Source organism: Habropoda laboriosa, unplaced genomic scaffold, assembly GCF_001263275.1.
Source record: "Habropoda laboriosa isolate 0110345459 unplaced genomic scaffold, ASM126327v1 scaffold33, whole genome shotgun sequence".
NCBI lineage: Eukaryota > Metazoa > Arthropoda > Insecta > Hymenoptera > Apidae > Habropoda > Habropoda laboriosa.
This window is the reverse complement of record NW_017100187.1, coordinates 3,285,938-3,313,652: the sequence shown is the minus strand read 5'-3', so window position 1 is coordinate 3,313,652 and position 27,715 is coordinate 3,285,938. Positions and strand designations below refer to the sequence as shown.

Here is a 27,715-nt window from a genome sequence, read left to right as displayed (position 1 = left end):
CGAAGTATAATCTCAGAAACACGTACGTGCAACCACAATTCAAGAATTGTCGTGAATTGTGTGTTAAAGTCCCACGAGTTTTTTTTTTTTTTTTTTTTTTGTACCTGTTATTCTTTCGTTAAACGAAAATGTCGATTCGTGATCTTTCGTACAGTTGCGTATATTGATTCTTGATCATTTTCTTGGGACCATGCAAAATAATATACCATACCGCGAGTACAAACGCTTGTATCATACAGAAGGTTCCTTCGATGTATACAGAAGAAAATTCGCGAGTCGTGACGTGTCGATCAAATTATTTGCGATAATAGTTAGTTTTCAGCGACGTCGTTTCAAAGATAACCCGGTATAAATCTAAGGATAAAATCGTCCGTTTATTATTATTTATACGCTTTGTTGTGTGTGTATGTATCCCCCCCACACACACACACACACTTGACAACATACAGTATCGTAGTACGAAACGATTTTCGAACGCGTGTATTCGTCTGTTTCGAATGTAGTAGTGGCATATATGTGATGATTACACACAACACCTTTGCGTGTACATACATATATCGCGATGTGACCGTTGAATAAACGTTGGAATGTGTAATGTAAGTGTATACCGATGAAATATACTTTGGACGACATTTCTCATTTTGTGTAAGACTACAAATATTATAAAACGAGCGTATGTATCTTGAAGTACAGTGATTATCGTCTAAACTCGACAAAGTTTCTGTTGCAAAACGACGCATGACTAGAACTATGTATTCGGTTAAAACTAAGGTTCGCAACAAGGATAGATTGATATTAAACCAACGATATTGCTGAAAAATTGTGTATTTATCGCGATAAAATTTATACAAAACAATATCACAGTTCGGAGATCGATATTCGTCCCATGCAGAGTAGGAAAATACGAATTATTTACAGATATCATCTGGTTGTTGTTACTCGAATGCGCGCTAACTTCGGAGAACACACGGTGCAGTTTCCAATTCGCGAACTACCTTTGCCCAAGTTTCCAGCCTCGGTGCACAGACCAGAACAAGATCGCCGAGTCTTCGCTTAGCCATTATCACAAACTCTCCCTGACCGTGACGCGCGTCACAGGCAGTCGGTACCCTTATGCGAACGTTTCTACGATCGTGGGAATCGGTAACATCCGCGTCGTAGTTGCTCTGTTCGTCAAAAGAAACCAAGTTTAATGAATGAAAAATTTATACGTTTGACTCGAGTCTAATGAAGAACACGGGAGGGGGTAGTGAAAGGAGAATTACCTCGTTCTCTTCGATTCGACGTAAAATCTTCGTTACTCCAAGGACCAGTTCCGCAGCTTCCAAATTCGGTTGTTTCTGTACGGCGCTCACGGTACCCCTGGCTACCAAGTCGCTTTGACAGTAAGCCTTGGCTAATTCATCCATGGAACACGGCCTGCACTCTTCTTCTTCCTCGTCGTTGAATCGTCGCGATCTTCCTCCTTGTCGGTCGTCGATGTATCGTAACTCTAGATCGTACTGTAACTTGGCATCGTGACGTTCACCCGAAACGGGCTCTTCCGCTTCTATGTAAAGTGCCGCCGGCTGTTTCTTTGCGTAAAAACATCTATGCGTAGCTTTGTGTTTTCCATCTCTAGGTGAATAAACTGGCCGAAGTTTTCCACGTGTCTCCAAATATACTCTCACCGGTCCCGAAACCTTGGTGCAAGTACGAAAGCCGGATAATCGAAAAGTACCATCGCTGCTGCTTTTCAAATCGCTATGGTTCTTCTTTTTCCTATCGATGTTGTCCTTCTTATTTCCGATGAATTCGTAACGAACCTTCGATACGAATCCCGTCAAAAGGGGGGGTGAAAGAACTACCCGCAAAGCTCCGCGTGGATAGCGCCAAAATACAGTTCCTCTGGAGCATCGTAGGTACACCGGTCGTACACCCCGACCACCGCCACCACTGCAACGTAATAACAAAGAGAGAGGGGAGGAGAGTGAGTCGTTATTTACGCACTGACAAAGTATATACATTCACGTTACTTACAACTCCTTGATTTACGATACGACCACGCTGGGGATCTGTTACGTCCCGATCTATGCATACCACCGCATCGTTTTAACTTTTTTTTTTCTTTTCTTTCTTAAGAGCAGTACTGTCTTTCAAGTAGAAATGCAAAGTACATAGTAACAATTGAAACGATTTTCTCGTTTTTCGTTATGGTAATAATTGTTGCCAACTGTTGTAGCTGGCCACGTAATCGTTCTTTCTCTCCGTCTTCTCTCCCTTTCTAACTTGCATATGCATAAGAATATGCATATATATGTATACTTGTCGTCACCGTCATTGTAGTATATACTCGAAGTCTTAGTCGTAGTCGTAGTCGTAGTCGTAGTCGTAGTCGTAATAAATCGAGTGCTAGTCCATGCGATCTTTCTCAGGTTTACTTGTGTTTGTTCGCGGACGAAGAAAACCGGTTTCTCCGTGAGTCGCGCGACTGGTTTCGCGCTTAATAAAAGTACACGTTTTCGTTCCCCGTTATCAAGAGGAATTCAACTTTTGTGTGTGTGTGTGTGTGCGCGCGCGCGCGCGCGACATACACATACAAGTCATGTATACGTATGCGTAGATAGGATAGAGAGATCAAACGGAAAAGAAGAGATTTAGAAACATAAGGTTGTACTTTTGCGAAATATTGGATCGCTTTTGGGAAATAAATTAAATAGTAATTGTAAACGTGTATATGCGTCGCATGAAAAATCGAGAGCAGATACGATTACAAACAGAATATAGAGTACGGTAACGTGTAACGCGAGAATTAATTGAAGCTTAGAATACTAACCTTCCCATCCAGTCACATTGGTCGGCGGCTTGGAGGGCGGCATGTTCGTAGGTAGAGGCCGATGACACGATGCTAATGAGTAACAGCAAAAATAGTAAAAGCATCGAGCGAACGATGAACATAAGCGTTCTCATTTTTCGTTGATTTCGGACCGCTTCGATTAAATTTCGATGCACATTCCAATTTGCATTTCTGCTTTACCGAATTCTGCTGCGGTCTTCGATACTTGTTAGATTTCAAATTCGATATTATTCGTCGCTACAACAGTTGTGGTTAGTAGGCATAGTCGTCCAACCACCGTATAATATTCTCACGGACAAAGGGAACGTATTATAGGCTTCGTCTTCTTCGTACGTTCTACTACACAACACACTTGAATGAAATGAGAAACCAGAGCGTTGCTGAAGAGAAGAGAAGAACGAAAGCGCGTATAAAAGTATTATGTATTTAAAGCGACGGTAAAGTTGCGCGCCCGATGTACGCTGCATTTAATCTTTCAGCTTTTCTTCCTTAAAATTTTTCTCGTTTCGCTCTTTTAACGAGATTCCATCGGCGTTGGGCGAACCGTGATATTTTCTTTGAAATGTAACATCGTTGTTGAAATCGACATAACGATGTAGCGATAGTCCAGCCTTAATATAAACGGGTAGTCGGAATAAATGTTCGTTGAAAAATTCTACGAATCAAGAATGTCCCCGCGCCCCTTCACTTTTGTAAACTGCTGCTTGCTCTCGTTTCCACACTGAGTCTTTGAATCGTGTGATTGTACGATCGCGTACGTACCACGAACGAAGCGGGCAACATCCGCAGGATCATGCTTGCCGCCGAATGCGTTGAAAGGTGGTTGCTGTTTGCTGTGTCCACTATAAAGTTTAACCACACGCACGCACGCACGTACACCGAACGATTTTCGATCGCTTACGCGTGCAGCCCCGCGTATACGCAGCTTGTCTCTGCACTATTTTCAACTACTACGTTGTTGTTTCGTTGCACGCTGCTTTCTCTCTAGGCCGACCTTCTTCACCGTGGTTTTTAGAGTCCACTTCGACTCGAGTCGACTCGTTTTACCTCGCCCCGCCTCGCTTCGTCTGTTGACTCTCACCCTTCTCACCCCTCACTGGCTCTCTTCAAGTGGCTTTGTCGTGTCTCTCATCTCGTCTCTCCTTTTCACTTCGTTTCGTTGCCTATACCTTGTGCGCGGTATCTCGCCCATCGTTTTCCTTTCCAACAAAAAATATCCATTTTTATCACATCTCTCGAACGAATGATAAACGTTCGATTATATGTATGTATGTGACAATTCGAAACTGGAATCGTTAAGTCGAATTTTAAGTCAGTTTAGTCTATCGGTTGTTACGATTGTGCGCATCGAGTAATTCCGTTTATGATATGTGTCGAGTCCTCTTTCTTTCACACGGTTCCATCTGAAAAAGACAAACACTTTCTATTTCAAGTATCTCTCGTTGATTCGCAAGCAAGCGTTGAGCAATTTAAATTCAGGAACAACAACGCAAGGCACGCTGTTACGTGTGCATGTGTTCGTTTCTTCCTAGGAAGAAATCGGACTATAGATAAACTACTTTTTTGCATCCTTAAGAGATAAAAGTCCAATCTAGTAGATGAGAAAGTTACAATTTTTCATACTAGCTGTGTCTAGTACTTCTGCTGCACCACTAGATGACACTATCGTACCTTTCGATGAGTGAATTTTTCGAATCGTTCACAACGAGAGTAATTCGTAGGGATAATTTGCATGAAAATCACTACGATCGTACCCTTGGAAACTTGACAATAATGTCCAACTAATTGTCGTTCAACTGATGTTTTTCTATTTAAACTTACAAACGATGCGCGACAATTTAAAAAGCTTTTTTCCTTTTTTAAATCATAAAAGATTGATTTGCTATAATTTTACCACAACATATGTATATTTTTTTTGTTTTGTTTCGATCCCGTTGATATAAAATATACAGGTTATGTGACGTATGCAAAGAACTGTTGTTATGTTCTCTCCGTCAATCAGAAACGGTCACGAAAAATCACGACAAATCACCGTGATTGGGAATGAACGTGATCGAATCACAAGTGATTCGCAAGTAGCAGTTCGCGCCATCTCTAGTTGCCGCCGCTGTACTAAGACTAACGCTGCCCTCTGTCGGATAAGAATAATTCGAGACAACTTCAATCTGTTCGTACTATATGTTCAGTTCGACCGGTTTGTTCATGCTATTTTGCAAATGGTGGATGACAATCATTTTTGAGTCATGTATTCGACAAAAGGAATATTAGGTGTATGTGAATTATAAATACAAGTTTGTACGTAGTTGAAAATATTTTCACGCTTTTCCTTTCACTTTCTACCGGAATAATAAAAGTAGTTTGTACACGAAGAAACAGAGTTGCAAGTTTAAAATTATTACCTGCTTGTGAATTGACCGCATCAGGTTCCCTGAAACTGCTGAAACAAGTTTATCTTACAGTTTGCGAACATTTGAGAGATCAAGGTAATTGATACCTTTGCATTCGTTAATTTATTTGCACTTTTCACGTTAACCTGTGATTCTTGATAGGCCCGACGAAATTATGCCTGAAAGTACAATGGATCCTGATAAAATCGTAAAGATGGAGGTAGATTATACCAGTAATTGCGATACCAAAATTCCAGAGTGTAAAAAACTAGCGCAAGAAGGAAAGCTACATGATGCATTGGACCAATTATTAGCATTGGAAAAATTAGCACGAACGGTAAAACGACGATTGTAACGCGAAAGTAATTCGAATAATAATTTTGCGTGTTCCTTAGAGCGCGGATATGGCTTCTACGTCACGAATTCTCGTAGCTATTGTTCAAATTTGTTTAGAGGCAAAAAACTGGGCAGTGTTGAATGAACATGTAGTTTTGTTATCCAAAAGACGTTCTCAACTGAAACAGGCAGTCACCAAAATGGTTCAAGAGTGTTGCACTTACGTGGATCAAATGCCTGATAAGGAAAATAAAATAAAATTGGTAGAAACTTTGCGTGCGGTCACAGAAGGAAAGGTAAAAGGTTTAGGTCCTGTGATAGTTTTCCATTATATCTTTAAACATTTTGAAAATGATCCGTATGGTTTTGTTGTTAAAGATATACGTGGAAGTTGAACGAGCAAGACTCACTCATCGCTTGGCAAAAATTAAAGAGGAGGATGGAGATATTTCAGGTGCTGCAGCTGTTATGCTAGAGTTACAAGTATATATTCTTTATTAGCACACGAATGTATCGAGGATTTCAACGTTACGATGTTACGACGTATATATATGTTTCAGGTTGAAACGTACGGTAGTATGTCGCGTCTGGAAAAAGCATCTCTCATCTTAGAACAAATGCGACTATGTTTGGCGAAAAAAGATTTTATGCGAACTCAAATAATAGCTAAAAAGATTAACGTCAAATTTTTTAGCGATGAAAATGACGAAGAAACACAGTCCCTCAAATTAAAATATTACGAGTAAGCGAACTATTACCGAATTATCTTCGAAAGGAAAATTTTCAACTTATTGCTGCAACTCTTTTTTCCCCATTTTAGCTTAATGATGGAATTAGCACGACACGAAGGTTGGCATTTAAAATTATGCAGGCATAATCGAGCCGTATTAGAAACTCCAGCAGTTAAAGACGATGCTAAAAAAAGACATACCGCTCTTTCCCGAGCTGTTCTTTACCTTGTCCTTGCACCTCATGAACCAGAACAAGCTGATTTAACACATAGGCTGCTTACCGATAAACTTTTAGATGAAATACCAACATACAAGTACTATTTGTTTATTTACTGTTAACAAAGAAATTCAAGGGCAGCGAGAGTACCTTCCCTTTTCTACTACATTAACCGGTTTTAATTTGTATAATTTCTTTTAGAGAATTATTACGTCTCTTTGTAAATCCAGAATTGATCAAGTGGTCCGGACTTTGCGAAATTTATGAAAAAGATCTTAGGGCTACCGAAGTTTTCAGTGCGTCGACAGAAGAAGGTTGTAAACGGTGGGCTGATCTTCGAAATCGCGTTGTCGAACATGTAAGTGTGAGACCTCGAACACTCGACCCATTTTAACCTATTTTGACCCGTTAAAATTGTACCGAATGTTTACTCTCTTCGACTTGTCTTCTTCGATTTTTATAGAATATTAGAATCATGGCAAAATATTATACAAAAATCACGCTAACTCGTATGGCCGAATTGTTGGATTTACCGGTTGAAGAAACGGAATCGTGTCTCTGCAGTTTAGTAGAAACAGGCGTGATAAATGCCCGAGCAGATCGTCCAGCGGGTGTAGTTCGTTTTACAGGAACTCAAGAGCCAGCTGCCCTGTTGGATGCCTGGGCTGCTTCTTTGTCGAAATTAATGAGCCTCGTTAATCATACGACTCATCTTATTCATCAAGAAGAAATGTTAGCTGTAGCTCAGTCTTGAAAGGTAAATTTTCCCGCTCCCACGTCATCTCCCCTTTTCTTGGACATTCTCCTTAAGATGATCTTTGGATAAACGTTATTTTCATCCAACTAATGCACATAAAAGATTTTGTATTCGTTGTGTAAAGAAGTTATTCGAATAGCCTCCCTTAATCTGTTTATAACGCGTGTAATAGATCATAAAAATAAACAGTGTACGAATATTGTGTATGTGTATATATTGACCAACTTATAATCATACCACTTGCAGTGTTGTATGAGCGTTATTGTTAATGTTGTGTGCGATGCGATGCAAAAATGTATGTGTACAAGCCATGTTATTACGCTTATAAAAATACTTCAATCTCTACTAACGGTCATTCTTGTGTACGACCGAAAAAGATTTATTCAAGACGTAGTAAGTCATTTTTCCACACGCATAACGATTCGATTTAATGGGCGCTTCTCCTCTTTGTTTTTTCGTCAATGGAATAAAAATTTTCGTACTAATTGTTTCGTATCTGCCGAGTAATTTCCGACGTGAGAAAAATAGGAGTGGTTATTTTATTGTTTCATAGTTTTATCGGCATTAATATTCTAACGAAAGGTATGCCCACCAATTTTCTTCGTCCCGTTTATACTTTATCCCTTGTCACATGCGATATGCACAAGAGAAGAGGCCAATGTTATTTGTACATAAGATTTGATTTTATAGCGAAGGAAGAAGATAGGACACAAAGGCGAAAACGTGGTCAGCTTTCCGTAATTCAGAAGTATAAGATACTTACAGTTGCCAGTTACTTAATAATAATAATAGTATCGTAATAATCGATTCTACGATCGAAAAAGAAAAAACGTTTTCACTTTTTTAAATCGTTTTATGATTTTCACGCGGTTAAACAGCAAGTCTTTATAACGGAATGAAAGATTCTTATTGTTCCCAATGATCTTACGTATAAGAATTATCGCTTTTGCATTTAAAAAACGGTGATATTTCGTCAGCAGTTTCAATTGGACAATTACCTAGTGAGAAGATGACACGTTCGTGACACGATGCCTTAAACATCGTCAACAAATTCGAACGAACTAACCTACCTACAGTATACGTTTCAATTTCTTGCTTTCGACACGTTAATGTTACTTTCTTCTTCTAAATTCTCTTTGCAATACTATTAACGAATATCAAATTGCAATTATAAGAGAAAATAATGAAATAAATATCAATCTTGGCAGCCCAGAATACGTTGTATTCCTTACGTCGAATGTGGTTTGTAATACGTGATGCGTGATATGTATTATTTAGAATTGAATCGAATTAAACGAAACCATGCAAGCTTTACACTTTTTTTACAATAGCAATGTACTTTATAATTGCCTATAACTGAAACACAATTGTGTTACACCGATACTTAATATAAGCAATATTACTTGCTGATTATTTAAGCTGCGGCGTGTATAAAACTGTAAGTATGTATAGATTTCTAATTAGGCGAACAATAGTCACAAGTGGGGTTCAGAGAAACAATAATAACAAACTAGCTAAAACTGTCAAGTCAACAACTACGCAATCGAAAAAACGACACAAATATTCGGAAACTATTTTACTTCCACGAACTAAATTTCAAGTGCAACTTAACGGAAAAGAGCGAATAGAAAAAGATGAATATTTAACTAAGGTAAGTCCTTTCACACTATCCTATCATATTATATTAACTTATGTGTTTCTTCCTGTTATCTTTATCCATTAGAAGTGTGGATTTTCCGAATTGTACGAATGGCAAAGGAAACATTTGCCAGGACCAGATTTTATTTTACACGACGGGCCTCCTTATGCAAATGGAACTCCACATATGGGACATGCTATCAATAAGGTTCGATACTTACAACAATATTATTTACTGTAACATATGTAATACTTGTGTCGTAAACGGTAACTAATGTTTACAGATTCTTAAGGATATAACGTTAAGGCATAAGGTTGTGTGTGGAAATAGAGTGCATTATGTACCAGGCTGGGATTGTCATGGATTGCCAGTTGAGTTAAAAGCCATTCGTAATAATGCCCAAGTGGACCCTGTGGAGATTAGGAAGAAAGGTAAAATTGTTTTAGTCCCTTAGCTTATAGTTCTTATATGCTTCTATATACTTTTCGTAAATCGCACTTTTCCTTTTACATCTTTTACGTACGTTCAGCCCGCAAGTACGCTAAGGAAGCTATTGTCAAGCAGAAAGAAGCATTTCAATCGTGGGGTGTGATGGCTGATTGGAGCGAGACTGGATGTTATTTTACCAATCGGTGTTCGTACATGAAGAATCAACTTTATCAGTTTGTAAAGTTGTATGAGAAGGGTACTGTGTTTAGGGATTTTATGCCAGTCTATTGGTCTCCCTCCTCGAGGTAAAATAGTCAAGTTTCGGTGATTAATCTCAGCTTTATGATGTATGTTATATTGCAGAACAGCACTAGCGGAATCTGAATTAGAATATAATCAACAGCATCGAAGTAAAGCTGTGATTATACGTTTACGTGTTGATAATCTTCCAGAAAAATTAAATTCGTTTAATAATCGTATGGTATATGCATTAATATGGACTACTACACCGTGGAGTTTAGTAGCCAACGAAGCTTTAGCTTTTTCTGCGGATGCTATGTATAGTCTTGCCGAAGACGATAAAGGTAACTTGAACATTGTTGCCGACGAATTATTAAAAGCTACCGAATTGAAAGTTGGTCCTTTGAGACCGGTAATAAGCTTCGAAGGTAATTTCATATATGAGTTGTAATTTACTAAATAGCCCTTTGTTAAAGTAACATTGATAATGAGTAGATGTGTTGTACTAGGTGGAGAATTGGAGGGTAGCATGTATTTTCATCCTTTGAAGGAAGAGAAGAAATGTCCTTTTTTAGCCGCACGTCATGTTACGACAAACATCGGAACGGGTTTAGTTCATACTGCTCCTGCACATGGTCCGGAAGATTTTTTGGTCGCACTTGAAAATAACATTGATGTTGTAAGATGTTAAAATTGTGCACTATTTTGTAATAGAGGGTTTGAATTACATTCGATAATAGATGATACCACCATGATTACGTTACAGTTGTCTGTGGTAGACGAGGAAGGTCGGTATACGGAAGCAGCTGGTTCAGATTTCCATGGATTAGAGGTATTAACAGAGGGAGTGGATAAAGTGTTGAAGATAGTGGCTCGGGATGCGTTGCATGTCGAAACAATTACGCACAGTTACCCGTATGATTGGCGAACCAAACAGCCAGTTCTTATCCGTGCTAGTAGTCAATGGTTTATTGATATAAATTCTATCAGGGAAAAAGTAGTTGTAAGTAATTTTATTACATTTTGTTTCTCTTCTTTCCTTTTGTAGAACTGTAGGAAAAATTGGCATTAACAAGTACTAATATTGTTTATTGATGTGCGTAATTGAAGTGTGTTCGTTTTATTGATTTCGTAAGGATAGCATTGCGGATGTAAAGATATATCCTAGATGTAATCGTACATCTTTTACAAATGCTTTACTTGCTGGAGTAAAGAATCGACCGTACTGGTGTATTTCGCGACAACGTTCTTGGGGAACACCTATACCGGTACTTTATAGTAAAACAACAGGCAAACCATTTACGAACATGTACGTTTATACGTATTATTAATTATACATCTTTTGTTTTGCGGTATAAATTTTGTACTTATTATACATTGAACATTGCGACGTCCTCTTAGAGAATTAGTTGAGCGTTTATGCAAATCGATAGATCGATATGGTCCTGATTGTTGGTGGGAATACTCGGTGAAAGAATTAATAGGATTAGACGTATTTAAAAGGATGAACATTGCTGTGGACGATGTAGTGAAAGGAAAGGTAAATTTTTATTAGACATATACTTGATGAATAATATTGAATGAAGCTGTTTAACATATTTCGTTCGCCGATCTAAATTTTTCTTAGGATATTATGGACATTTGGTTTGACAGTGGAATTTCATGGTCGATAGTTCCACCTGAAGGAAAAGCAAATCTTTGTTTAGAAGGTTACGATCAATTTGGTGGTTGGTTCCAATCGTCTTTAATAACATCTGTAGCTTTACAGGAATGTTCGCCTTATAGGTAAAGAAAGTAGAAGGCTCTTGAAAGTGATTTATATCGTTGATGTACACACATGTAAAATTAATATAACACAACACACTTTTTGTACCTTTGTTTTTTATTTTTTATTTTTAGTGCGTTATTTGTACATGGATTCGCAGTCGATGAAAACTGTTTAAAAATGTCAAAGTCTGTAGGAAACGTAATAAATCCCGAACAACTCTTATTGGGTGGATCTAATTTGGAAAAAAATCCAATATATGGTGTCGATGTTTTAAGGTATAACAGAATTGTATAACAAATTCAACGAAATATCAAACGAATAATATGCTTGTTATTCTTATATTATTTAGGTGGTGGGTAGCTAATCACGGATCTCAAAATACACAAGTGCCAGTTTCAAAAAATGTATTGGATGGATGTAAACAATGTATTCATAAGCTTCGTTTAATGCTGCGCTTCCTTCTGGGTGTACTTCATCCTTATCGTGAAGTTATAAATTTCGAACCTCGATATCGAATTATTGACAAACATATGTTATACTTATTGTATCGTTACAATGAACAGGTAATGTTGACTGTTTTTTTAGTCTTATTCTTGCTCTTTTTCCGTTCAATTTTACACAGGTAAACACATGGATAAGTTAAATTGTTCAAGTTAAAAGGGGGGGAAAAATTGAATGATATGTATTGACGTTAATTTTGTCGGTACATTGTGATGTAACAATCGTGTGTTGTCGTTAGATGCAGCAACATTACAGCAACTATGAGTATCACAATGCTGGTAAAATGATCACGCACTTCGTAGCGAATGATGTGTCGGCCCTTTATTGCACTTTAATAAAAGATAGACTGTATTGCGATGAGATAATGTCTTCGAGTCGTATCGCAGCCGTACAAGTTGTAAAAGAAATTTTCAATGTTCTTGTAAGAACCGTTGCCCCAATTATCCCGCATTTAGCAGAAGAAGTATGGCTATACTATTCCGAAAGTCAGGGTAAACTTCTTTTTCTCCAGAAAACATACAATATACATATAAGGAAATTTCAAAACGCTCACTTATTTGTTATATTCAAGCTTTGTTTTTGTATTAATCGTGTTGCTGTAGCGTCGATACCACTACACTGTACACAATATAAGGTATCGGAGTCTTGGAATGATCCCGAATTCGTAAAATGCATGGATGTGGCCCTTCGATTGAGGAATAACGTTTTGAATATCGTTGATAAAAATACGTGGAAACTGTACGGCATTGTAAAAGCCACGAGAGAAGATTTCTGTTTGCTTTCTGTGAGTATCGTACGTGTATGATAAGATGAAAGTAAGAGAAGAAGAAAGGATCTGTGGTACGACATATAGTCGGATTTTCTGCACGCAGACTCTTCACAACGAGAAGCAACCATCTACGTCCGAATTGTGTGAAATATTGCAACTGTCTTCGGTAACATTGATCGAAGATCATACGATCGATGAAACGCAAATTCAAGTTCACGACATTCCGAAGGCGTTGTGTGAACGATGTAGGAGGTATCCTGAAACTGGAGAAGAAAGTGGTTTATGCTTACGTTGTACCGAAGTACTCGGTAAAGATAAATCGATGGCCGCGGTTGCATAATAGAATGTTTCAGGTGATACTCGATCGAGTGTTGCTTCGAGGTTGAAGGTTTTATGAGTCAATGTTTTTATATTATTATTTTAGAAAGATGAATAAACGGAATAGAATTTCTATAATAGTTTGCATCTTTTCCAGATTTTATTTATTTGTACACGATAGCATTGGGAAGAACGAGAAATAAAAATTACAGCATAGGGAGGAGGACAGGCGATGATGGCACGAGACATTTTTTCGACATGAAAATGACGAAAGAGGAAAAGATCACTTGTCAAAGCTCTGGAGGATCCGTAGAACCTCGACAAGTTTTGACGGTTACGTCGTACGTTTGATTTATATTAAGAGCATTTAAGAAATGCGTTAAATGCGGTTGGTATCCGCTCGTAGCTAATTTAAACGCGACATGTGCCATGTATGCACGTAACTCGCAGAATGCTCGATACATCTGTTCCAGTTTTTTGAAATTTGGATGTATGTATCTCGTAGATTTCTTTACCCAGTTTTGAGACCTTATCCTGCTGTGAAATTTTAAAATGACTTTAAATATATTGTTTAAACATACGCGTACTTTTTCACCGCGACTATTGAGCATGCATCTGCAAACAACAACAGAACAATAAAAAGGCAGTTAACGCGTTACGTTTTATTTTATCCATAGAGAGCATCATACGGAGAGCATATTTCTTACCTTGAAAGTATTCGCTTTACATAATTTACATGCGACGAATAAATTTGATCCACGGTTGAAGAATTTTCTAAATCTTTCTCAAATTCGGCCCAACTTGCGTGCAAAACGCTACACGTTAAATAATTGTGCAACGCATTCATAAATTGTGTCATCGAATGCCTATATAATTGCAGCTGAAACGAAGTCGGGATCGATAATTGTGCGAAAGTTTTTAAAAGAAAATTTTCGTGACAATCTGAGCACCGTCTGTTGCGCACGTACCTTGTGATACTGTTCCGATATCATTGCTTTTCGTTCTCTTTTCATAATGTTAAAGTCTTCTTGCAACACCCATGAAACTCGACCGCTCGTTATTAAAAATTTAAATACTTTGCCGTACTGCTGCATAACCGTTTCGTCAAGTATAATATTAAGTGGCCAGCTTATTTTATAATTAAGGGAAAGACAGTCGAGTGCCGCTGGGTCCGATATCTGTAAAGTGTTGTGTTCCAGTAAATAGTTGAAAGCAACGAATTGATGATTTTGTTCGAGGAAGTAGGAATAATTTTTACGTGTAATTGAGACGGTATGTCTGTTGCTGAAAGACTGAGAAGCTCCGAATTAACATAAACGTTGCTGAACGAATGGACGAGTGCTCGTTCGAGAAGATTGGTTAATGTAGCAGAATTAAACAACTCAATGGGTATAGAGATTTCGTATAAACGAGCGTAAAGAGAATCTGTCAAGCTCTTTGCAAATTCTCCGTTTAATAGGAAGAAATAGCTACGTAAGCTGTGCAAATGCGAAAGTAAGTTGTTTTCCTTTAAAAAATATTTGATAACAGCGTTGTTAACGAGACGGCTCTGCACATCGAGAGGAATACGAATTGACTTTTCTAAATAGGCTTGAAGGGAGATGTGATCTATTATCTCGACATCGGTGATACTCAATGGTGTTGCTATTCCCGTTGGTGGCATGCTACTGCTTGTATCATCGCGAGCTAATTCGAATAAATCTGAAAATGTTGAATCTTCTTTTATGACAACGGATGACTTTGTAATCGTTGGAGAGTAACTTGGTACAATGACAGTCGAGGTTGTTCCCATGGAAGACGAGTCTTCTAAATGATACGTTTGCGAAACTGGACTCTGTACCGATGAGGTAGTAAAGTTATCCGTGGTACATGACATCGGTGTTTCTAAATCGTCATTGCCTTGATTCAAGCTTACTGTACTTTCGGTGTAACGAACCGCCTTCGCAGCTATTTCATTCGTAATAGGGGTAAATTCGATTTGTTGTACCTCGAGTTCGTTGTTGTTCGGTGTCATGTTATAACCTAACGATCGCATACACACACCACCAATTTGAGATTCTGTCGTGGTATTATCAATTTTAATAACATTCAAAAAACTGGGTCTTTCGATTGTCGTTGAACGATCTGTACGATGTACCGTCAGATCTTTGAAAATCTCATCCTTCACCGTCAACTCCTTGTTTGGCGAAAACTCCGATGTGAATGTTTTCCCGTTTATTGTTTCTGATAGTTCTCCAAAATTGTGAAGATGTTGTTTTTCATTGTTGTTGCTTGTTTCCGCATAATTCTTATTTTCATCCTCGAATGAAACCGGAGTCTCAACTAAAGAATCTGCTGTTATCATAACGGAATTAGCTTCTTCGGTTGTTTGTAACTGATCCTTCGAACTTTGGTTTGTTGCATTCAACGTAACGATTCTCTTATCGTACAATTTCATTCTTTTAACGCGCCATTCCGAACGAATGCATCGTTTATTAATGTTGTTGGCTAGATTTTCGTAATAATTCCAAATATTTGTCCTGTAATTAATAATACGTGCATATTTATAAAATTGCAAGTGATAACAATTCGAATTTGATTGAAATATTACGTATAGCTAATGATTAATTTATAGTACCGTTCCGCATATCGCGATTCCTTTTTTATGTCGTTCGACAATTCAGTTTCTTTCTTCTGCTTTTGCTGTAAGTTACATATCGGAATTTGTTCTTGTGGACTTTCTAAAATATTTCGTTTCGTTTGTGCTATTATTTTGAACGCATCCCCCTGTTGTTCTTCTGTAATAATTTCACATAACTTTTTGGGAAAGGAAAAAAGAAAGATAAAACTTGCGTCGCTTATGGTACGTAAAGAATACACTTGCCACGTATTTTCAACAGTGTGTTGGTGTTGGTGTTGGTGTTGGTGGTGGTGGTGGTGGTGGTGGTAATAGTAGTAGTCGTCGTTGTAGTAGTGTCACGTTCGGTGCGAACAACCACTTCCGACATCTCTTTCTTTAATCGCTTTTGATTTAAGATAGCCGTGGAGAGAGAAAGTACCGAGCCAAGGGCAGATGTTCCCTTTTTTTCATATTCTCGACATCTTGATGATTGCTCGTGTAACGCGATTACGCTTAGGCAAACTTTTATTTCCGGCTGCTCGGTTACACAGACATTGCAGACTGGATTCTAAATTCTCGTTATACAGTGATCAGTACGATACACGATTTGTGCTAATGATTAACCGAAGTATGATATATCACATGCTCTTACTTTGGAGTCGCAAGTTCTCAGAAGTCTTACTGTTTTCCCACACTGAAGTATCGATTCAGCTAGATCGCTTAAGAAACCTGGTACTGCATCACTGTAAATGCTGAAACTTTTCGTCCAAAATTTGTGACTTCTAGTACGTAAATACTGTGGCCGTGTTTTAATAATAAATTCCCCATATATATCATCGCTTATTCCCTCGAATATCCATTTTTGCAGAAATCTGTTATAATCAATCGAATATAAAATATCGTTACAACGTTTATTATTTTTCTTCGTTCGTCAACAATACGCACCGAAAATAAACTTCACAGCAAGATTTTAATAGAGAATAGAATACTAAGGCGACTTTAGGATCTGTTACTTTGATCGCTTCGTTGTAAATTCTAGCGAGAATGCTACTTCCTTCACGATGCATATACTGATTTTCTTTGTAAGGCTGACAGACTTTGGCAACTTTAGTGATTAATATAGCCACAGAACGTACTTCTTGAAATATTCTCAGCAATCTCTCTGATTGATTTTCACGAGTAAAAATTCTTAGAAGAACTGCTTGATAATAAAGTAACAATTCTTTGATGTTGGTACACATAGCCTGCGAAATATCGAAGTAAGTTTATGAAACGTTAATACTCAACTAGCAATTTTTCGTATATGATTTAATTTCGTTCACCTTGAATATCAACCCTTCTTGCGATAATTTGCTGCTTCGTGGCTTTAGTATAACAAGATGCGATAGAAATCTAAAGCAATTACCCCAATGAATAGCTTCTTGGCAAATATTCTCTAATGATTCTGAGCATACACCATATACACTGATGTTTTTCCGTAAGGTGAATCCGGTCTAAGAAATTGAAGTTGGTTATTCAATTTTTCAATTGCCCGGTTTTTATTATATATCAAAATACATACCACATTTCTATATTCGAAGGAATCCGATTCTACCCCGAGTAACATTGATTTCACGTCGTTTATAAATTCTTTGACAGGAACTTCTTCCAAGAGAAGCACAGTATTCATTATCTGTGTTAAACAAGTAAGGAAATTATACACGTAAAAGTATTATTACATGATTTTGAACATATTTTACTTGGGTGTGTAATATTTGATACCGAAGAAAAAGCGGATCCGCTATACGTAACGCAAATTTTACCTTTTCCGAGAGCAAGGGCAGATTATTCATTTGTTTAATTTTTTCCAGATGTATTGCTGCGATCGATGTGTCTGTTATAAACATCGATTCTTTCGTAGGTTCTATTTCTCCAAAAGATTCCCACGTTTGATAATCCAGAGTGGATGGAGTATTGGTATTATCGATTTGATTCCATGCAGCAACACAGTTCCAAATATCCATAGCATTATTTGATTCATCGATGATACTCGGATCGAAATATTTCCACGAACCTATCACGCTTTCGCTTTCTCCGGTATTTGTTTGCGTTAAAGGAAGGTACAAACAATCTGTTACGACTCCTCTTTCCGAAGGGATATTGTATATATATTCAGACCTGCTTCCAGCCTGAAATATAAATCGTTACAATACACGTTCTTCTTGTGATATGTACATATGTATTTAATACTGATTCGAAACTAGAATTTGTCACGGTAGAATTTTTCCCTTCCCACGGAAAAGGAATGAAATGTAAAGCTATATCTTACTGTACTGTTTTCCAAAATACACAGATTAAACTCCGAATTTGTCGTGAAACGTTGATTTGTACAAAACAATGTATGCGAAGATGTATTATCAAATGCATGATTGGACATGAAATCACATGGAATGGCCATGCTGAAACGTAGAATAAGGATATCAAAAAATATCTGAGAATAAAAAGTAAAATACAAGCTATATTACTACTTGAATAACTTACTCTATAGATTCTATTCCAATTATGGCTTTGGACTTAATCGAATGGTGTAAGAAATTGAATTCGTTTATAATGTTTGTAGGAGTAGCACTAGTAATCTGAAACCTTTGAGTTTCCAATGTGGCTTCAAATTTATCCGACGATATGAAACATTCTATGGGGTATATTTGAAATGGTGGTATGCGATTAGCGTTATGCGTAATTTCCGGAATAGCAGGATTTATTTTACCATAATAAAATATATTCTAAAAATTAAAACGTATCAATGTATTTGTAAAACCTTGTATGCATATTCACTTTACGTTTAAAGTTTAAATCCCACCGTTATCGGCTCTGAATTGACACTGAAACTTTTCAGTTGTACTAGTAACTGTAAAACGGACAAAACTGGTATTTCAGCACATGAAGATTCTTCGAGCTTTTGTAACAGAGATTCTAAAATGGTAGCATCGTACAAACGCCTTAATCCTACTTTCAACACAAAGGCGTGCTTTTGTATTTCCAGAAGTGGATCTATCTCTCGAAATTTTGTATAATCTGTGGGTGCAAATAACCCAACGTTATACATAAGTACGTGGTAATATATCTACTACAATGACAAAGTATCATGATCAGGAATTGATTTATCACCTTTTTTTAAGAGTATTTCGAAAGCCTTAGTTCGAAGACGCTTAATTATTCTGTTATCATGATCATAAGTAAATTGAATACTTTGACGAGAAGATCGATACGTTTGTAATATGTGTTTGCCCAATTCAGTTACGAGACCATAAACGTCGTCGTCGTCGTTGTTATTGTCTTCGCTGCCGTCATCACCACCATCATCATCAACATCAGCATTATCATCGTCATCTTCATCATCATAATAATGATCGTTGGCGCGAACATATTCTTTAACGTTCATGATCATACACGTGTACAGCTTGTGACGATGACTAAGAAATCGGATCGTCCAATGTAATATAATAACGTACGTTTACGGTTTTTCACACGCATTATATTTTGTTAATCCTGAATTATTGCTGTACGCATAAGTATACGAGTATAATGCGTAGAAGTACGTTGCACAGCTAGAAACTTGCCTATAGGTGAGTATTAGTGAAAATCAAATTGAAGTTAATTAAAATGTAGTCAGGCAAGTGATAATTGATAACATTGTGAACTTACCGAACTTATCTAGAAAATGTAAATTTTTAACAATATTATAATACTTTATTGAAATACTTTACGCGCATTCAGGTTTTACGCCCTTAACCTCGACGACCATATTAAAGAGCTTGTTTCACTTTACGTTAGTTTGCGTTCAAATCGAAAGCTATAGCGCGCGTCTACGTCACGTGATACGTTTCTATCTTTCAAATTGAGAATAAACAGAAAGCAAAATAAACTATATGTATGTACTTCCTTCTGGGTTAGTTGTTTACAATCAGTTTGAGTTTAAATAGATCTCGCGATGAAAGAACTAGTAGAAAAGTATGAATGAGGAGGCGAGGAAAAGACAGTGAAAGTAAGGCGAATAGACAACAGAAAGTTTTTAGTAAAAATTGTATTAATATTTGCCTTGGAATATTGAAAAGTACATACACGTATGCATTCTCTCTATCCATAAATGATAAATATCCCGTTGAACGTCAATAACGAAGCAGTGGTAACGTCGGTAACTAAAATTGTTGAATTTAATTTTAAGATGCGTGTGCATAATATACATTTTCTCATCTGTTTATCAATCCATTCATCTTTCGCAAAACATGATGATTACAATGATACAATTAACATATCAATATTTTCGTTTTGCTTTTGTTATCATACGTTTGTTTTGTAATCATATTGGTCATTAAATATATATATTTATGATAGTATATGTATATATTATAATAGTTGCAAATGTATATACATATGTGTGTATATGTGTGTGTATTGGCCAGCCGTGTGTGAGTTACGTTGTAATTGATCAGTCGATTAAAAGTAGTTGATCGTTTGGTCGGCTGGTCGATCGGTTAACCGATCGATCGGTCGATCAGTTGGTCGGTCAGTCAGCCAGTTAGTCAGTGAGTCAGTGAGTCAATCAGTCAGTCAGTCAGTCAGTCAGTTAGTCAGTCAGTCAGTCGATTAATCGAACGACTATTCGATCGGTTATTTAATGTATTCGTAGGCCAATTGACTGCTTGAATTGAAAATAATTTCGTGTTTTCGATAGTTTGTTGCGATGTGGTTGATATTAACCGACGCGAATGTAATAATCAGTTTCCGTCTTGTGTAAAAACGATTTGAGCATCGTTTCTTTTTCTCCGGCGATAACTCACTCATTCATTCTTTATCCGCGTCTCCATGTATCCATCTATGTATTATCTGTTGAATTATCTATCCATCTATTCCATATATCTATCTATCTGTTCTATCTATCTATCTATATCTATCTGTCTACTTCTCCTTTTTCTCCCTCTCTCATTCTATCCCAAAGGAGGGTTCGCTCACTCGGTGCTATGTCTACTACGTACTCCCGTACTCAGGAGAGCGACGCGTGGGCCCTTCTGGCACTGAAGTCGGCACCGGCCAGCCCGACGAAGATGCAGTGGAACCCGGAGGCAAAAGGTGCACCGATTGCACGGCTGGAGGGTCGGGAGTTTGAATACATGGTTAGACAGCGACGTATCACTATCGGACGTAACAGCAGCAAGGGTGAGGTCGACGTCAACATGGGCCACTCCAGCTTTATTTCACGACGACACCTTGAAATCTTCTATGATCATCCTTTTTTCTTTATGATTTGCAATGGTAAAAATGGTGTTTTCGTTGATGGAGTCTTTCAACGAAAGGGTGCGCCTGCCTTCCAATTACCAAAGACGTAAGATTTGTTTGGTGTCTTTATCGAGCCGACTTAACCTTTCTTGCACGTTTCTCGCATGCCGCTGGCAAATTTATTGCGTGGTTTTTGTACAGTCTTCTTTTGTCTGTGGTAGTACTACTTAGCTCAAGTTAAACTCGTTTGTCAGATGATTTGATAATGTGATGTTTCTAAAAAGTAATCGCGAAGTCGGCTGATATGGTAATGATAAAAAATCATTTTATCCTTTTCGCACACGAGGGATTTTCGAAGAGTCGATGATAAATAATGAGCTTAATCGAATATTTGGGATTTTGTTTGAAAAACATGGTTGAAGCTATCGTATGCTATTGTCGGTTGGATTGGTAAATAAGATGTTAGAAATGATATGTTTGTTGGGTTACAGGTGCACATTCAGATTTCCAAGTACAAATATAAGACTCGTATTTCAATCGTTGGTGGACGAGCAAGAGCAAAGTAACGTACGCATACCGTCTCCACCGAAACATAGGGCACCATTGCCACCTCTGCGCATCAATATCCCAGATGCTGGTTATAGCAGCCCATTTCCTTCTCCTACGGGAACTATCAGTGCTGCAAATTCATGTCCAGCTAGTCCACGTGCAGGGCAAGGAAGGAGAAACATATCGGCAGATCTACAAATGGTAGCTGTGTACGCCGCAGCTGTTGCGAATGATCCACAAAATTCAAATATGGATAGACACGACGGGGGTCAAAGTTCTAGTAGGCAAATAAGTCCAGAGCCCGGTGTGGAGTCTAGATATAGAGGTGGAAGTAGTAGTGGGCCAAATGGTGCAACGGCGCATTGTAGTCCACCAAAAGATGATTCTAAGCCACCGTATTCGTACGCCCAGCTAATTGTTCAGGCGATAGCATCTGCAGCAGATAAACAGCTGACTTTGTCTGGCATTTATTCTTACATAACAAAGAATTATCCGTATTATAGGACTGCGGATAAAGGGTGGCAAAATTCTATAAGGCATAACCTGTCGTTGAATCGTTATTTCATCAAAGTACCAAGGAGTCAAGAGGAGCCAGGTAAAGGATCCTTTTGGAGAATAGATCCACAGTCGGAAGCGAAGCTCATAGAACAGGCGTTCAGACGAAGAAGACAACGTGGAGTTCCATGTTTCCGAGCACCGTTCGGTCTATCATCGAGGTACGATAAGATAGGTAGATGGATGGTTGTCGGTCGGTGAAGTAAAATGTCGGTTAGATTAATAGTGAAAAATGTAATGGGGTAGCATAACACTTTTGAAACGGCAATAGGAGCGCGCCTGCATCTCCGTCTCACGTTGGAATCAGCGGACTGATGACACCGGAATGTCTCAGCAGAGAAACTTCGCCAGGGCCAGAATCTTATCCAGATAGTACCGTATCATCTCCGGCTGGTCAGTTGACTAGTCAATCTGCGCCAGGATCACCTGGTCATCCGTACGCATCCTCGAGTCAATCATCTCATAAAGGTCGTTTAATGCAGCAGATTACCGTGGTGACAAACGGTGTTGGTGGTGATACAAGCAGAGAAGGTAATGTACCATCTTGACACGTGGTTATTTTCGATTATAATTGGTTTTTCGTCTTTCAGATAAATACATCGTATCTGGAAATACAACAGAGGAACATTCTCTTTCTCCATCTGGACAGTATAGTCCGGCACCTGTTATTGTACAGACCACATACAACTTCAGGTAAGTTGAGATTTGAGATGTGAGATTGCTGTATCTTTCCATGGAAGGGGCGAAATTGATTTTGACACTTTGTGTGCTGTACAATTCAGTGGAAGCTTTATTGGTCCCGACGCAGGCGTCGGAGTTGCAAAGCGTACGCATGAGGAATCGGATAGTTCTCCAGGTTCACCGGCACCGCTCGCCATTGTCGAAAGTCCCGAACCACCTGAACATCAACAACCATCAACAAAACGTCAACGTGTTCATGAAATGGACGACCACTGAACCGTTGCCCTAGGCTATCGTTATGTAGGACATTTTTTTGTTACATCGCGCTACTCGCTCATTGTCAAATATATCTGCACGCGCGTGTACCTCACACCTGTCGTGTGCGTGTGCATATGTATGTGCGCGGGTGTGTTCGTGTGCGTGTATGTGCGTACGTGCGTGTGTGTGTGTGCACGCGCGCCCGTTCATAAACACGCGCACGCTTAATATTCAAAATTTCGAATCGATGCCCATATCCATACCACGTCTATCAATCTTTCCATATATTTTCGTCTTTGACGCGCGCGCGCCAACAAATACGTACATGTTACACACTCGGTTCTACACTGTCGTTCATTTTACTACCATCATGGTTACTTTAGTTTCTGCGTATGATAAATACTTGACATACAGTTTATCGTTTAACGCAACAAGTGGAACATTCGTTTGAAAAATGTAAGAAGGCGAAGTTGTTTTTGTTCCAACAACTTGTAACTTTGGTGTTTAATATTTTTGTCAACTTTGTAATAACGTCATCGCCGTTCGTCGCCGTCGGTCTATTGGTCGATTGGTTGGTGTACACGTGTGCGTTTCGTTAAATACCCCTTCTTCAAATTTTTTTCGTAATACATATAGAGGTACAAGGAGACGACGGGAGCCTTTTGGTTATTCATAAGTTTATCAAGTAAATATCATCTTGGATAAAGTTATATCGTGAATATGTTTGAAAAGATATTGAATCTCAATAGAAGAATTATATCGTGCTGAAACAGCTCACGTTGTTCACCTTAGTGCCGTACGCGCCGAAAAAGAAAGAAGAAGAAAAAGAGAAAAAGAAGAAGAAGGAGGAGGAAGAAGAAGAAGACGGTTACATGTACTAGAACGTTGCTAAATACTGATAAGCGAATTTGTTTTTGAGAAATTTGACCACCGTAAAGAAAGCTTGTCGTGAGACTAAGTTGCGCGCAGTGTTTTTCCCTCACGAATCAACTTGGTCGGATACATAACACACTCTATACCTTTTGAATATTTTCCTAACCGTTATTTTTGTTGTTGAACGTGCAACTATTATTGGAAAAGGAGAAATGTTTGCTGCCTGTGGCCCCTTTTCGTTTATTAAACCCGTTCGTTTCCCTTGCATCAGTCGATCCACGGAGAGTCGATTATGACACTATTCGCGTTCATTGAGATGCTCGCGAATCGTAGACACAAACTTTAGATTGTAGTTCTGCGTACGATTCTACAAAGTTTCTATTTAAAAAATGCAAAAAAAAAAGAGAACAGAAAAAAATAAGAAAAAAAAATAAGCAATAATCTTATGCCGAATAGGTCGATCGAAATTTCTTTCTGACGTGCCTGTTTATCTAACGAAGATATTAACGTACTATAATCATACAGGAAAAGGTGATAGTATTTTTGTTGCCACTTGTAAATAAAGTCTTGAACGAATATCCATCACTTCGAACTGTTTCTCTTTGCGTGAAGGAAATCGAGATAATTCCGAATGACGATGGCTCGAACTGCCTTTCCATTGTACGTAGACACGCGGTTCTTGAATTTATTTACGAGTAAAATTCTGTTCGGCTTCTTTTTTATTCTCGATTCGAAAGTTGAGTTCGGAGTGAGAGAGAGAGAGAGGGAGGGAGGGAGAGAGAGGGAGAGGGAGAGAGTGAGAGAGGCATGATCTCGAACGCGCTTGAAACGACGTAACCAAACAGCGAGTTATATTCAGTTTCCACTGCCGATGATTATTGTACCGCAAAATCAAATCAAATAAATGTTATTCTGTTTTTCATCGAGCAAGTAATGTACTAACGCGAGGATATGTACATCGATATCGTTTGACGAGAAGAGCAGGCGCGTGGCAAAGTGACGGTAAATCACGCGATCGCGTCGAAGATGAATTACAGTTGTAGTAGTTGAGAGATTTCCATTGTTCGTGCAAATTCTCATCTTTCCGTTTCCAATGTTGGTGTTTGCAGTTTTGGGTAAAATCGCGATACAGGTTTGTCCGCGAGTAGATTCGAGCTTGCGCGTTAAACGACGAGGAACTTGAGGGAAAGAAAGGAAGAAAGTTGGTGTTTGATAAAAAACATCCTTGTTTCGACTTTTGTCTGAATTACAGTTGCATGGTTCATCTGTAACTTGGTTTTGCGTTGAAAAATGATTTCTAGATCTCTATTTTTGGTATTGGATCGTGAAACATTCGTTTCATCTTTTCTTCTTTATTTTCGTCGTTTAAATGCATATTTAATCGTTGAAGCGATGCAACGATAAAAGAGCGATACATTTGGAAGGTGAGCCTGGAGCAGAGGATTTCTATTACTATAAGTTTCTTCTAGGATTGCTCCTGGATGTCCCGAATGCGCGTTAATAACTGAATAATACGATTTCTTTTTCTATCTCGCTGTTGAAACGAAAGGCGACGATACGCGTGGTGGCGAGAGGAGCTTAGCTTGAACAGCGTTATTAGTTTAAACACGCTAAGGAAAGGAAAGGAAAATATAGGAATGGAAGATCGATGACAGATAAGACTGGTTGAAATAAACATGTTTGGATTGTTCGGAATATTTTTGTACCGATCCTTGTGTACGCCTCTATTATAGCAACTGGGAATAGCGGAACGAAACGATGGGTAGGAGAGGTAAAGTGTAATAAAATTTGAAGTAGAAGAATATTTTTGCGATGGACAGGATCGAACGTGGAGTGTTGGCAAAAGCGTGTATAAATGGGAAAAGATGGGGCTGTTATAGGAGCGGGAGGGAGGGAGAGGGAGAGAGAGAGAGAGAGAGAGAGAGAGAGAGAGAGAGGGAGGGAGGGAGGGAGGGAGAAGAAAAGGGCGGTGCGAGAGGGCAAGAGGGAAAGTGAAGAAGAAAGAGGGTGTAGCGAGCTTGCGCGACGTTCGACCTGAATCTCTCATCGGACGTTAAGCTAGCCAGCCAACCAGCCAACCAGCCAGCCATCCAGCGAACCAGCTATATAGTCCGCCAACCAAGACAACCAGCCTTTCATCCAGTCAGTCATCCAAGTTTTCGAGGCAGCCGTCGATGGAAGGGCAATATTTTAACTGGTACAGTACTACCGATACGATTCATCTTTTCGCTTTCGCCATTCTTGCCGATCTTTTTCACCTTTCTGCATCTTCCTCCTCATCTCACCCCTGTATTCTCGTTCGCTGCGTCTTCTATTCCCGTCACGAATGCCCTCACGATTCCCCTCTTTCACTTTTATACCGTCAGCAATTTGTCCCCTTTATCGTTCTGCTCTTTCTCTATGCTTACGAAGTTGAACGTTTTCGCGAAGCTTATTTGAAAAAAGAATTTTCGTTCGTCTCGTTTATGCATGCATTTGTACAGATACGCGTAAATAAGTATGTATGCACTTATATCGGTAAAAAATATGTAGGTACTTACATACATGTACAGGCATATTCGTCCATATTCCGAGGGTTGCACGTAACATTGCGATAATCTGGGTACGCGGACAATAAGAGAGGTAGAGGAAAAATGTAGAAAAGATAGGAATATATTTGTGATCGCTGTAGTAGCTGGTGTAGTAGTAGGGATTGGACGAATGTGGAAAAGGAAGAGGAATGTTTGCTATTAATGATCTTTCGATAATGCGGTACCCAGGGAAAGAAGGTGATGTGCGCGAGCGCAGTATTTAGCGCGTATTCGGTTTACCGATACGATAATATGAAAAACGGTTGAAAAGCGCGACTGTCGTAAGTGAATACAGCGAGTACAGATAGGAAAACTGGCACATTATCTCTAAGTAGGAATAAAAATTTTCGCGTAATTTCACATGTTCTTTTCTCTTTGATCAAGTAAATCGCGGTGTATTTTTCTCGCAAACGGATGGCATGTAATTGATTCCTCTATTTACCTAGGTTTTTAGTTTTCTCGGAGAAGCTTGGAAAGCAGTACGTGTTTGTACGGCGATTGGAAAGAGACGAGAGGAAAACGGAGGTGAAAGAGTGAAAGTGGCGTAGCCGCGCGCGTGCGCGCGTATAGAAAAGAGGGAGCCGGAGAATGTATGTATATGTAATTCGCTGCTCGGTCCTGAACTGTCAACAAGAGGAGAGTTAACACGGATTGAATCAATTATAGCCCCGTTTTGGAGTGAACGGGCAAACGACGGAACGAGCAACTTCCGGACTTGGTTAATTCACACAACGAGTAAATGATATTCTGCTAAGAATCGTGTCTTTGACATAGCCTGGTGGAGGATGCCGATGCGCTGCGATGTAGGTGTGCGAAGATGAAGAAGCATTGGTATCAAGTAAGAAACCGTTTTTGACATTCTTTCGATAATATCGATAAGAAGAGAAAGGGTAGAGGAGTGGATGAGGAACTTGAGGATCGAGGTTGGATATGTTGAATTTGCACAGGTGTTGCGAGGTAAAGGAGAAGTGCAAGCGATGCTAGGAAAAGGTATGCCGGTGGTGGAGTTGGATTGACGGTACAAGGAGATGGTGAAGCGGCGTGCATACCTTGGAATGCTTATACCGACGGTGCCGAGCACTTGGGGCTGGGGATTCTTCGCCCTTTTCTTCTTCTCTTTCGTCGTTCACCCCAGTCCTGCTGCCATCCGTAGGGGTAATAACGAAAAATCATTTCCTCTCTCTCTGTCTGTCTGTCTGTTTCCCCAAATCTGACTAGTTTTATTGGTTGTACAGCGGATCGTGGTCATTGTAACAAAACGGTAGATATATACGACGATGTGTCGAGTCCGGCTGTGACTGCAGCGAATTGGGGGAAACCGTTGTCCTGCTGGTATCGGTTCCGATCGTTTCGCGGCGCGAAAGAATGGATCTTGCGGGTTCGTTTCAAAAAATTCAAGGTCGGCGTACTAGAGAATGCTACCACTTGTTCCGGAGGTTACTTGCA

General features: G+C 38.9%; 5 protein-coding genes across 5 annotated transcripts in view; 3 read left to right on the top strand and 2 right to left on the bottom strand.

The window, feature by feature from the left end:
• Nucleotides 1-100: 100 nt before the first annotated feature.
• LOC108579566 (meteorin-like protein) lies at nucleotides 101-3,284 on the bottom strand. The gene is made up of 4 exons (XM_017943138.1): nucleotides 2,816-3,284; nucleotides 1,837-1,935; nucleotides 1,266-1,734; nucleotides 101-1,166 (listed from the first exon to the last, which is right to left on the bottom strand). Exons 1-4 carry the CDS (start codon nucleotides 2,947-2,949, stop codon nucleotides 951-953), a joined length of 918 nt encoding a protein of 305 aa, XP_017798627.1. The 5' UTR covers nucleotides 2,950-3,284; the 3' UTR covers nucleotides 101-950.
• A 1,781-nt stretch (nucleotides 3,285-5,065) lies between these two features.
• Nucleotides 5,066-7,738, top strand: LOC108579575 (26S proteasome non-ATPase regulatory subunit 12). The gene is made up of 8 exons (XM_017943148.1): nucleotides 5,066-5,319; nucleotides 5,386-5,560; nucleotides 5,619-5,855; nucleotides 5,938-6,042; nucleotides 6,120-6,301; nucleotides 6,380-6,604; nucleotides 6,709-6,865; nucleotides 6,971-7,738. Exons 2-8 carry the CDS (start codon nucleotides 5,399-5,401, stop codon nucleotides 7,259-7,261), a joined length of 1,359 nt encoding a protein of 452 aa, XP_017798637.1. The 5' UTR covers nucleotides 5,066-5,319; nucleotides 5,386-5,398; the 3' UTR covers nucleotides 7,262-7,738.
• A 748-nt stretch (nucleotides 7,739-8,486) lies between these two features.
• Nucleotides 8,487-12,969, top strand: LOC108579720 (isoleucine--tRNA ligase, mitochondrial). Its single transcript, XM_017943328.1, has 15 exons — nucleotides 8,487-8,915; nucleotides 8,988-9,110; nucleotides 9,187-9,334; nucleotides 9,433-9,637; nucleotides 9,696-10,000; nucleotides 10,082-10,251; nucleotides 10,339-10,575; nucleotides 10,709-10,881; nucleotides 10,974-11,112; nucleotides 11,200-11,357; nucleotides 11,472-11,615; nucleotides 11,690-11,903; nucleotides 12,080-12,332; nucleotides 12,444-12,625; nucleotides 12,714-12,969. The coding sequence occupies exons 1-15, from the start codon at nucleotides 8,709-8,711 to the stop codon at nucleotides 12,948-12,950; spliced, it is 2,895 nt and encodes a 964-aa protein (XP_017798817.1). The 5' UTR covers nucleotides 8,487-8,708; the 3' UTR covers nucleotides 12,951-12,969.
• Nucleotides 12,970-13,197: 228 nt separating this feature from the next.
• LOC108579511 (gamma-tubulin complex component 6) lies at nucleotides 13,198-19,025 on the bottom strand. Its single transcript, XM_017943055.1, has 15 exons — nucleotides 18,657-19,025; nucleotides 18,367-18,587; nucleotides 18,048-18,289; nucleotides 17,836-17,965; nucleotides 17,330-17,695; nucleotides 17,089-17,199; nucleotides 16,850-17,020; nucleotides 16,473-16,771; nucleotides 16,180-16,399; nucleotides 15,792-16,095; nucleotides 15,546-15,705; nucleotides 14,187-15,447; nucleotides 13,897-14,106; nucleotides 13,636-13,808; nucleotides 13,198-13,543 (listed from the first exon to the last, which is right to left on the bottom strand). The coding sequence occupies exons 1-15, from the start codon at nucleotides 18,952-18,954 to the stop codon at nucleotides 13,219-13,221; spliced, it is 4,491 nt and encodes a 1,496-aa protein (XP_017798544.1). The 5' UTR covers nucleotides 18,955-19,025; the 3' UTR covers nucleotides 13,198-13,218.
• Nucleotides 19,026-20,475: 1,450 nt separating this feature from the next.
• The window catches only part of LOC108579722, an 11,668-nt gene continuing 4,428 nt past the window's right edge, over nucleotides 20,476-27,715 (top strand). Inside the window, exons 1-6 of the mRNA XM_017943330.1 lie at nucleotides 20,476-20,889; nucleotides 21,275-22,048; nucleotides 22,159-22,418; nucleotides 22,478-22,580; nucleotides 22,670-22,773; nucleotides 27,505-27,708. Coding sequence (XP_017798819.1) covers nucleotides 20,528-20,889; nucleotides 21,275-22,048; nucleotides 22,159-22,418; nucleotides 22,478-22,580; nucleotides 22,670-22,773; nucleotides 27,505-27,708 — 1,807 coding nt within the window. The 5' untranslated portion in view covers nucleotides 20,476-20,527. The remainder of the gene's footprint in view (nucleotides 20,890-21,274; nucleotides 22,049-22,158; nucleotides 22,419-22,477; nucleotides 22,581-22,669; nucleotides 22,774-27,504; nucleotides 27,709-27,715) is intronic.